Source organism: Mauremys reevesii, linkage group 6 (genome assembly GCF_016161935.1).
Source record: "Mauremys reevesii isolate NIE-2019 linkage group 6, ASM1616193v1, whole genome shotgun sequence".
NCBI lineage: Eukaryota > Metazoa > Chordata > Testudines > Geoemydidae > Mauremys > Mauremys reevesii.
In genome coordinates this window covers 81,766,127-81,778,383 of record NC_052628.1, presented here as the reverse complement: position 1 = coordinate 81,778,383, position 12,257 = coordinate 81,766,127, and the positions used below count along the sequence as shown (strand labels likewise).

The 12,257-nt window shown below is 37.3% G+C and overlaps 1 protein-coding gene across 1 annotated transcript in view; it reads right to left on the bottom strand.

Annotated features, from left to right (window-relative positions):
• Window positions 1–12,257, bottom strand: part of CNTNAP4 (contactin associated protein family member 4) — a 444,291-nt gene that overhangs the window by 193,288 nt on the left and 238,746 nt on the right. The window contains exon 4 of the mRNA XM_039545275.1: window positions 1,791–1,984. Within this exon, the coding sequence (XP_039401209.1) occupies window positions 1,791–1,984 (194 nt within the window). The remainder of the gene's footprint in view (window positions 1–1,790; window positions 1,985–12,257) is intronic.

Here is a 12,257-nt window from a genome sequence, read left to right as displayed (position 1 = left end):
AAGCTGTTTTCCCAATGCACGGTGGTAGTCCAAAAGGAAATAAGGAATCACATAACCTGTTCTCCTTTCTCAGATGAGACGTTCCAATGATTTTAGAAGGGGATCAATTGTTTTCAGGGGACAGAAAATAATTCAGAAAATACAATGAAATTATAAATTGATGTGATGAGCTTAACTTGAATCCTGAATTTAAAGTTGGTCCCTTCATCTGAGAAAAGTCATAATAGAACTCTAAAAGGTCAAGAGAAGGACTACACAACAATTCGAGGCATGAGAGCTTCCATATAAAGACCAGAATTATGTTACTTAGTTTGGAGACGAGAAAAGTAAAAGTTCGGCTAGAAATAAAGCATATAAAGAAAGAAGGGTATTGGGGAAAAAAAAGAACAGTGTCCCTGGGTTCTGCATCACTGCCCCCTCAAACCCTGCCTCCAACTTTTGGTCCAGTACATTACAAACAGTAGAGTGTCCCTTGTGACTATGTTTGAGGAATGGAAATTGATGTCTTCCTTCTCCACCACAGCAACAATTAACAATTAGCTTCCTTCCTGGTGCCCCAGTTCCAATATCTGCAACTGCACTTAACAACCATGGGAATGAGTTTGATGTTTCAGTCATAATGATCACCAGTAAAATAGTTACCTTCACTGACATTTAAAGTAGCCCTGTCAGGTTTCAGAATCAACACCTCATTGTAGTGTCCAGGCAGTTTACACCATTCAGATTTATTGTTTCAGTCTGTCCACAGACTCCAGAAGACTTTGTGCTCATTTACTATTTAGATTCCCCTCCTTGTGAACATACAGATTAGAATATATATTTGTTTTCTTATTATGAAAACACATGCTGGGGACCAAATATGTAGCAAATTAAAAAAAGATAATTATGCAACAACTTATGCCACTGCATAATCACATTATACCATACACAAGGCCTTGGCAATAATAGAATGAAAAGAGCACTTAAAATTGAAAGTCAACAAAAATTAAAATGTATAAGATGACATACATTTTAACACAATGTTTAATTAACCTTTGATACTCCCTGCAGTAAGAAATTATTGAAGTGAAAAGCTTAGGAAATTGAAATATGAATCAAACTTGTACATGTATAAGAAGAGATGGGCGTTACACTAGGCAGGATACAATTGCAGTACAAGGAGTATCAATATTCTTGCTTCATTGCACAAATTGATAACCACTGAGGATCAAGAAAAGCTCCCCCCTTTGTCAAATGTTACAAAAATTTACACGTGCCATCGGCTCTAGAACCACCTCTGAGGTGCTGAGCATCCTCCACTATCACTGACCTTGGTGGGGGTGGAGGGGCTGAGCACCTTCTAGGATGGTTTTCTAGGGGGGTTAAGGCTCAAAACATCAGAAACAGGATTCAATAGATATTACCACCAAGGTTCTTGTGCTTACACTGTTTTTTTAAAAGTCATGGTTTCCATTTGTTTTTGTTTTTTTTTTAAATCTTAGACCATATGATCCAAAGAAATAAGAACAGTAAAATATTTTCACTTTAATACAATAAAAGTGACAGTGAAGAAAAACCACCACTCCACTGTACATAGCAACACAAAAAGGATTGTGTATTATCTTTTTATTCCTCAGATCACACCCTCGAGACTTTTTAATGGAATAATGTGAATTTAAAAAAAATTATCTTGTAGCTATTTATTTGGATACCCCTTTCAAAGTAATTCTTTAAATTCCATTGCTTTACATCTATTGCACATGCTCCAACTTATCCACCAAAACTCAGTGCCTATCATTAAAGAAACATACCCAAATGATTTCTTCTTGATGATATTGTTTCCAGTTCCTTCCACTGTCACTGAACATCAGGAGGTAGCTTGTTACCCAGTCCGAACTCCCATATCCACCTTGGGTAGCAACCGCAGTGATCTCAGTTCTCTCACCAAGATCAATCTGGAGCCACTGATATTTGTTGGACACAAGAGGAGACCAACCACCAGCTCCTTTGAGAGTAAAGGGGGAAACAAAAGGAACAAAAGAATAGAATAAAAGTTGTAGAAAGATACAAATTATTAATTCATAACAGGAGCAAATATCAACCCAATGTATACAAAGACTACACCTCTACCTTGGGAACCAAAAAATCATACCGCGTTATAGGTGAAACCGCATTATATTGAACTTGCTTTGATCCACCAGAGTGCGCGGCCCCGCTCCCCGGAGCACTGCTTTACCATGTTATATCCAAATTCGTGTTATATCGGGTCATGTTATATCGAGGTAGAGGTGTAAGAACATAAGAACATAAGAAAAGCCGTACCGGGTCAGACCAAAGGTCCATCTAGCCCGGTATCTGTCTACAGACAGTGGCCAATGCCAGGCCCCCCTGGAGGGAAACCTACACAGGCAATGATCAAGATCTCTCTCTCTCATCATCTCCATCCCTCTCCTAACAGAGGCAGAGGCTAGGGACACTTACACATCCTGCATAATAGCCATTTATTTTAGCCACCATGAATTATACATGTCGCCTTTTCCGCATTTAATTTATAGTCTAGCCTTCACAACCTCCTCTCTCCAGAGGAGTTCAAGTTGAAGTTGAGTGTGCGCTGCGAAAAGAAGAACTTTTTTTTTTTTTTTTTAAACCTGCTGCCATTTTTTTTTTCATAGTTCTTGTCCCTGTATTATGTATAATAAAATAAACCTTCTTTATTTTCCACTTTCTCAACATCATTCTATGATTTTATATATACTCTCCATAGTCCCCCTTAGTCTCCTCTTTTCCAAACTGAAGAGTCCTAGCCTCTTTAATCTTTCCTCATATGGGACCCTCCCAACCCCTTTTAGTTTTTCTTTTCTTTTTTTTTCTATTTTCTTTTATCTTTTTGATGCGAGGAGATTTGCACATCAGTACAAGTACAAGGTATTGGATTGGATTAATATTGCATATATAATATATAAGTCTTATTCTCTATCTCCTTCTTATTCCCTTTTCCCTTTTCTCCTTTTTGCTTTTTTGACTGCTTTTTGACTGCACACTGCATCTTCAGACTAAGATCCACAGAGATCTAACCACAGATCTTTTTCTTTTTTTTTGTGTATAAATTAGCCCCATCATGTTGTATGTATAGTTGGGGTTTTTTCCAATTATTTTTTCTTTATATTTTTTTTTTTTTTTTTCCACATTATTTTTTTTTTTGCCATTGTTTTTTTTTGTTTTCTTCTTTGAGATCTTTTTCTTTTCTTCTTTAGTCTTATCTTTTCTTCTAGTTTAGTATCTTAGTATCATCTGCAAACTCTTTGCCTTCTCACTGTTACCCTTTTCTCCAGATCATTTTATTGAATATTGAACTAGATAGGGTCCCCCCTTGGGGAACACTCACTTACCCTCCATTCCTCTTTCTTTTTCTTTAATTTCACCCCCTCTGTTCTTATCTTTTTCTCAATCCACTCAATCCAAAAGGACCTCCTTAAATTCACACTACAGATGAGCTAGAAATGATATATTCACTATTACTTGTGAGTGGCATTAAAAAAATAAATCCCTAAAACAGTTTGAATGGAGGAATCTGAGCAAAAAATACTAAGATACATTGTGATTTTGATTTACTGCCTTTTTTTCTCCTGTCATCCTGTATCCCTCTTTTGCAAAGGACTTTTCAGTGTACAGTATATGTTTGTTAATTATAAGAATGCTCTTCACTTAGACAATGTCTTCATGCCGAGGTCTCAATTTGTTTACAAACCATAATTTACAAACCATAATAATGTTCCCATGAAGTAAATATTTATATCTATTTTTATGTTGGGTAAACTGAGGTAAGTGTATGGAGGGAGTTTATATGTTTTTCCAAAATCACCAGTAAGTCAGTAGCTGATTCAGGAATACAAACTAAGGTCCTGATCCTGCAAACACTTATGCACATGCTTAATCAGTAAAGCTACTGGAGAAAAGTTAAGTATATACATAATTGTTCCAGGATCAGGGCCTACACCCTGTACTCAATCAAGAAACTAGTACTATATAAATAGTAGTAGTAGTAGTAGTAGTCATTCCTAAACCAAACAGTTGATTTAAAAAAGAGTTAAATTTATGTTGGCTTTTTTTTTCTTTACTTTGAACTTTGGGGTACAGGTATGGGGACCCGCATGAAAGACCCCCTAAACTCATATTTTACCAGCTTAAGTTCAAACTTTTTAAGGCGAAATTTTTGTTTGTTTGTTTGTTTTTGGACGGTATTGCTGCCACCACCAAGTGATTTAAACAAACATTTAGGGAAAGGCCACTTGGAGCCCTATTCCCCCCTCCCAAAAAAAAAAACTATTCCTTCAAGCCCTGTTACCCCCTTTTGAGGGTGGTGGGTACTTGAGACTAATATACCAACCATTAGGTTAGCAAAGTGAGCACAGACCAAATTTTTGTTTCTTAGGAAACTGAAAATTAATTAAGTTTTTAAGAGAAGAATTTTATTTAAAAAAAGTAAAAGAATTACACCTGCAAAATTAAGATGGAAGAAAACTTTACAGGGTAAATAAAAAGATTTAAAACCCAGAGGATTTTTTTTTATTTTGCTTTTTAGTTACAAAACAGGAATAAAATTACCTTTTAGCATAGGGAAAATTTACAAGCTAAAACAAAAGATAATTTAACATTTTTTTTTGCTATTACTTACAATTTTTGTAATTGTAGATGCTTATTTTAGGTAGGGTTTTAGGAGATTTTTTTTTCTGCCCAGGTCCCTATTTGTTTGAGAGAGAACAACAAAGAGAGCCCAGACAAAAACCTTCCCACACAGATTTGAAAGGATTTTTTTTAATTGTTTTTTTTTTTTTTTGGTTAGGTGCCAACCAGGTTATTTGAGCTTTTTAACCCCTTACAGGTAAAGGAGGGATTTTATGCTACTCTTAGCTGTATGTTTATGACACACCCTGAAATTGCAGATGGTGCTGGACAGCCTGTTTTACACTGGCTGTGATTTTTTTTTTTTTGGAGCTATAGCAGAAAACAGCATTAATAAGAAACATGCACCTTTAGCTATACTACTGATAATATAAAAACTAACAATATTTTTTACATTTTAAGGATGATTTTAACCAGTCGATTTTGGGAAACTTTTACAGGAGAGTGCATTAGCCACTTTGTTAGAAGCTTTTGAAAAGTGTTGTATTTTAACATTAAAACACTAAACTGTACCGAAGAAGTGTTTATTTTTGTTTGTTCGTTTGTTGACGGTATGAAGCCACTTTAGCGCAGCATGGTTGATTTGCAGGTGGAAACGCCGTTTTTAAATATATGGGTGTAGCTTTTTAGAGAGTACACAACGGTGTAACCTTTTTTTTTTTTTTTTGGTGATTGACCCGTGACGACTTTTTTTTGACAATTTTTGCTGAGAAACACGACATGGTGGAATTTTTGCCCCCCCCCTTTTTTTTGGGGGGGGGACATTCAAACTGCTTCCACACCACACCTGGATAAATTTGTGGCTACTAGTAAAGGTTTGTTAAAGTTTGGGGCCCTTAGCACAGGGTTAGACATGAGTGTTGTTTTAAGCTGGTTAAAGGCCTTTTTACACTTTTTAGTTTACTGAATTGCATTTGGCTTTTTTTGCGGGGTTAGGTTTATTAGTGGGGTGGCGATTTGGCTGTAGTGCAGTACAAACTGCCTGTAATATTTGGCCAAGCTTAAGAAGGATTGGAGCTTTTTTTTTTTATTTTTTAAAACTTTGGGACAGGCCACTTTTGGATAACATTTACTTTGGCCTGTAGGAGGTTGATAGTTTTTTGACCCACCTGGTGCTTAAGGTAAGTTACTTTCTTTAGGCCTATTTGACACCTTTTAGCCTTAACAGTTAGTTTTGCCTCTCTTACGTGCTCAAAGACTTTTTGTAGATGCTTTAGGTGTTTTTCCCATTAATTAGAAAAGATGGCCACATTATAAAGGTAACCAACTGCAGATTTTTAAAATTTCACTAGGAGAATAATTACAAGTTTTTGGAAGGTGGCAGGTGCATTTTGCAGCCTGAAAGGGAGCACATTAAATTTATATAGCCCTACATGGGTAATGAAGGCTGACCTTTTTCTGGCGGATTTATTTAGTGGTACTTGCCCATACCCCTTGGTTAAGTTTAAGGTAGACCTGAACTGGGCATGTTCCAGTTTTTTAAATAGCTTATTTGTGAGTAGCATTGGATAGTTGTCTGGGCGAGTTACAGCATTTAGCTTACGGTAGTTCACGCAAAAGCGTATTTTCGCATCTGGTTTGGGAACTAGATAAGGTGTTTGGAGGGGCTGGGGAATGTAGGTGGGGCCTTGGGCTGCCCCCGGTGGTAGGGTGTTGTTTCAGGTTGCCCCTTCTGATATTCGCTTCAACTGCTATTAGCTTTTTTTTTTCCTGCCACCTCCACCCATTTGGTTCTGATTTCCCCCACCTCGATTACAGTTTTGGGCTTCCCATCAAGGATGTACCTTTTTATTTTCTCAGGAACACCCTCTAAGAACTGCTTTATTTGCATTAGGAAAGACAGATTTTCCAGAGATTTAACACTTGCATCTGATATTCAGGCATCCCAATTTTTTACAATGTGGTAGGTGTGTTGGGAAAATGCCATGTCTGGTTTCCACCTTAGGGCTTTGAACCGCCAATGGGCATGCTTGGGTATTAGCCCCGTTCTAATTCTGGCCTTTAAAAAAAAAAAAAAAAAGTTTGTAGCTGTTTGTGTGTTCCTTAGGCATTTCAGCTGCCACCTCCACTAAGGATTCACTGAGCTGTGGCCTCAGCTTCAGCATATACTAGTTTGTAGAGATGCTGTACCCAAGGCAGGCCCTTTTGAAATTTTCTAAGACAGCCTTTGTATTATTGCCTACCTTGTAGATGGGAAATTTTTTGAAATGGGGAGCAGTACCTGGAGATTGTTAGGGTTATCTGGTAGACCCAGCTTAGCCCTTTCCAGATCTAAACACTTCAACTTTAACTCCATATCCAAGCGTTTCACCTCTATTTCCATCTCCAAGCATTTTGCATGTTTTTTTCTTCTTCGCTTCCAACTTTAAGTGCTTTAAGACCATCTGTCTTATGTTTTATTTTTCTCTCTTCAGCTTCCAATTTGGCTAATTCTAGTTTCTTTTGGATCTCACTTTTCATCATCCTAGCCTAACCCGAAAGCTAGAAAAAAAAACAAACCACACAGCTTGTGAATTTTCTTGCTGTAACTTAACTTCTCTACCTCCGAGCAAAAAAGAAGACTCCAGCTGCAATCAGCTTTAAAAAATAAAAATAAATAAAAGGGTCCTTAAAAAAAATCCCCGGTTTTCAATCAGCCAAAAGAAAAAATGTTTTTAAAATCCTGAGGTCCGTGCTTCTGGTTCAAAATGATCCCACCTCTGCCACCATGTCAGGGTTCCCTCCCTACTCTGAGGTACAGCTGTGGGGACCTGGATGAAAGACCCCCTAAGTTTATATTTCACCAGGTTAGGTTAAAACTTCCCCCAGGGCACAAATTCCTTTCCTTGTCCTTGGACGGTATTGCTGCCACCACCAAGTGATTTAAACAAACATTCAGGAAGGGGCCACTTGGAGCCCTATCCCCCCCAAAAAATCCGCCAAGGCCCTTCACGCCCTTTCCTGGGGGGACTTCAGAATAATACACTAACTGTTAGGTACCAAAGTGAGCACAGACCAAATCCCTGGTTTTTAGGACACTGAAAATCAACTGGGTTCTTAAAAAAATAATTTTATAAAAAAATATATGTGAAAAAAGTAAAAGAATCACACCTGCAAAATTTGGATGGAAGATAACTTTACAGGGTAAATAAAACAACTTAAAACCCAAATGATTCCCCTCTGATTCTGCTTCCCAGTTACAAAACAGGAATAAAAGTACCTTTTAGCATAGGGAAAATTTACAATCTAAAGCAAAAGATAATTTAACACATTTTTTGCTATTACTTACAATTTTTGTAATTTTAGATACTTATTTTAGGTAGAGTTTTAGGAGATTTTTTTTTATGCCCTGGTCCCTCTCTGTCCGAGAGAGAACAAGAAAGAGCCCAAACAAAAATCTCCTCCCACAGATTTGAAAGGAGTTTCTTTCCTTATTGGATCTTTTGGTGAAGTGCCAACCAGGTTATTTGAGCTTTTAACCTCTTACAGGCAAAGGAGGGATTTTGCGCTACCCTTAGCTGTATGTTTATGACAGTTTATAATGTGTTTCATTGAAATCTACTAATAATCAAAATCAATATTATACTTTCAGCACCAAATTTCTACATCTGTTTAAAAGGACTCAAACAATAAAATGTGTGGAAAGGACAGTTGGATTCAATCTGTTCTTCGTTATCACATTCTTCACTATCACCCCAACTGACTTACACAGCCCAGCTCATCCTAAACACAAAGGTGCAAAGAACAAATTATTAGGAAATTAAGCTAATAAAATAGGAAATGAAACTTTATAATCTCCTCTGAATTTATCAGGACCGCTATTTTTATTTTTTCACATATTAGTGGACAAAGTTATGATGTGGTGGGCAGAATTACTAGGGTGCAGTGACAGTGAATGAGGAAGGGTTATATTTTATTTTATTGAATACAGTCAGATAAAAAGAGCCACTTTTCCCAGACGCTAGACATCCTTGACAAATGTTTAAGCAACACACTAAATAGCAGCAATTTCCACCATATGCAGCAGCAACCAATAATACTTGAGAATAATGATATATCAGTTCATCTCCATACATTTTTACATTTATGGGGAGTTTAATGTGCACAATGTTTTGTAATAAAAGTGTATTATTGAGTTTTAGGGTTTGCAGGATTGTGACTCACAATCTCAACATTAACTCTTTTTAAATTACTTTTTTTTATGCTTTTCCTTGTTTTTTGAATGAGCCTTGAACATTTAAATCAGTTTAGTGTATATGCTCTGCAAGAAGAGAGCTCTGCTCTGGCCGATCATGGAGGGCACATCCGTAATGCTATAACCCCCGTTTCCAATGCATTTATGTACTAGTTCAGCATAATAGCTTCCCTGGTTTAAACCCTTATGGTAAAATTTAAAAACCTAGTTGCCTAATATTAGTCTACTAAACAGATGCTTTTGTCTAGACCTTAATTAGGATTTAGAAGTATAAATGTAGATACCCAGGTTGGAACATTTTGGCCTTAATTCCTAAGAGGCTTGACTTTGCCACCTTTACTCATAGTGAGTAGTACTTTACCCCATAAGTGATCCCATTGAAATCAGTGATACAGAATAGAGTAGGAGTCTACTTAACAAGAGCAAAGGTGGCAAAATCAGGGCCTAAATGTGTCACTATAGTACTGTTCTTTGAATACGAGTACAATTCAGCATTTATAGACTGGCTGGTATCTCTCCTATTATTTAATTTATTTATTTATGTTTTCTCGTCTCAATTTCTCCATTATCTTACAATTATGAGACTTTTTTCCCCATTTAAAAAGGTACTCAATTATCAACGAACAGCTTGAGAAGAGGGGTAAGAAAAATTCAGCAGCCACATGGCGGTATGCTTCCGCTATACTAATATTGAATCACCACACCATGCCACATAGATGGAAGCATGAGCTGTTGAACATCACGTGCTAGAGTCTCTTCTGTGCCAGAGAGCCACTTCTCACAGATATTGGGAGAAGGCAGCAGGAGGATAGTTACTTCTCCCCAATTTTCAGGACTCGCCACAGACCTAACCCAGTTTAGAGCTGCTGCTGGGCTGCTCCAAGTTGTGCTACTGGTATAGAGTCCTTAATGCACCTTTCACTAGAGGAGAATAGGTATAACAGAGCTTCACCACACTCTGTCCTCACCCCACCCTACCTCCTTTGACATGCCCACTGTTGCAGGGGAGGGGGCAAAGGACATAACAGTGGCACACCTGTTCCAGCAGGAAAACCCCGCTGTCAGAGGAATTCTCTACTGGTCTTTTCTGGCCAGATAGGACTGCTTTTTAGTACTTGAGTTGCACAAAGGGACTATAACTGCATAGAGAATCTGGCCTTGAATTTCCCTTTTAATCACAAGAAGTGATGCATTTATATAGTGGAATCACGTAAAGATGACTACTGTGACTACCAATAGCATACTTGTTCAAATAAGTAGATAATTCATTTTTAAATGTCAGGACTACTAAAGACAAATGATCTTGATCATATCTGCAAAAATATCCATAGTACATAGCACAAAAACAGTTTTTACGGGAGTAATTCTATAGTTTTGTCATTTATCACATTTTCCGTTCAGCAGATATCTCTCAATTACATCAAAGGGAAACATTATACAATGTTCAGCAAGCAAAGAAGGGATCATTTGCATAAGACACACATATAGTCCATGAAAATGGAATTGTCAAAAAGAGTCTGTAAGATAGGTTAAGGGCGCAGATGCAATCGCATAAGTTTTGTCTCATTGTTCCACTAAGATTAAAAAAAAAAAAAGTCACTCTCTACATTGCATGTAAGCTTTCCAGAAACTCAAAGCACTCTTGGTGAAATCACAGAGATTGTTAGAAAACCTATCGTTACTTATTTTTCTGAATGAGTTGTTTTGTTATTAATTGAAGACCAAAAATATTTCATTAAATCAAAACCAGCTATTTACTAAGTCAACTAAGGCCAAGTGCTGCTCATATCCACCTCAGTTTACTGTAATAGAAAAGCCATTGAGTTGAGAGAAATGTCTGTTTTGTTTGAAAATAAATGTTTGGGGGTTTGTTCAGTGTTTATTTGAAATTTTCTGTGCAGTAACATTTTGTTATTATTTGATAGTAATCTATTCTATTGGTATTTCAAGTTGCTGGCCAGAGGTTCTGTAGATAAAACTCACTGTACCTCTAAAATTACATTAAGCAAATCAGGATCTTCCTTCATTCAGCTCATGTGAAGACTTATTCATGTCTCCAGGATTCTTGAAGCACTGGCCACATATGATTACAAAGTCTCCAGTTTGAATCTGGCCACATAAGCAGTAACTGAATTTGGGGCTAAATCATGCCCTTTCGGGAAAACACCAAATGACAGCTAAAAAACTCTACGTAATTCAAGTTGTGGGATTTCCTATAAGGTGGGCAGTATTGAATTCAGAGTTGTGACCCTCTAAACGCATGAATGCCTCTAAACCCATTGGCTCAATGTCTCCAATGTTAGTCCATGGGCATCCTGACCCCCTGCCAACCACGACTGCCTTCTCAGCAGCTATAACCCCCTTAGGAAATTTGTAAGTGTGGAACTATGTTCTGCTTCATTAAAAAAAACACAGTAAAATTAACACTTATTGGTACGCACGTTGGCAATCTCAAGAGACAGATCAAGGACTGGAATGATCTCCTTAGGACAGGAATGAGGTGTATTTAGTGGAACAGTGTGGTGGCATTTACACTGTAATGTAAAGGGTTAGTAGCTCCAGGATCTTGGTCTGAAGCAAAGCCTTTGAAAGTGTGTTCTTTACTGCTTGGTAAATAGGAAGGCAAATAAGGAGCCACAAAGTTAGGGAACAGAGGTTAAGAGAACATATCAGTGTTAACATAGAGCTCCATAACTCCAAAAAAGGAACATTGGAATTTCACTAATTTGTGTGGTAATCTTTGTTATGTGCCCTAGCCCAGCAACCTCAATTCTGTCATTTCCTAATTTTTGAGTTGTTGAATTTACAACCTTAATAATGTTAATCTAACAGATTTTTTTTGTTTTGCATATTTATATTAAGACATATATTTTGTTTCAAGCATTTATCTTTTGTTGTATTTCCCACAGCCTCTCTTTTTAGCGGGGGGGGTGGGGGGTGGAGGGGAAGGCGGAGGCATTCCCCCCGGACAAATTCCCATGGAAAACAGAGAGAATTGGTATGCATTGTTCTGAATTAGGAGCCCTAGGCAGGTTGCTGTTGTCTCCAATCACCTCCTGAACACTTGTCAGAAAAGATTTCTAATACAATCTTCTTTATTGCCCATTGTCCCTTGCTTCTTTATTGCCCATTGTCTCAGTTGGGATTATCTGCACAGAGTGTGCCTGAGGAATCTACAGTGAGGTTTGAAAAGCAAACATAACACAAGTACTCTTTATGGGTAACATGGCTGACATAAGTGGTGCAAATAACTAATAAAAATAATCCTGAATGGATAATCCTGAATACTACTACTTGTAGTATTAATTACAGCTATGAAAAATCCCTTAAATATTTATTGTGTGCTGAAAGCTGAGATTCTCATTAAACTTTGCAAATTTAGCCCAATGTGAAATGCTACCATTCCTTCCACTTCTTAAGC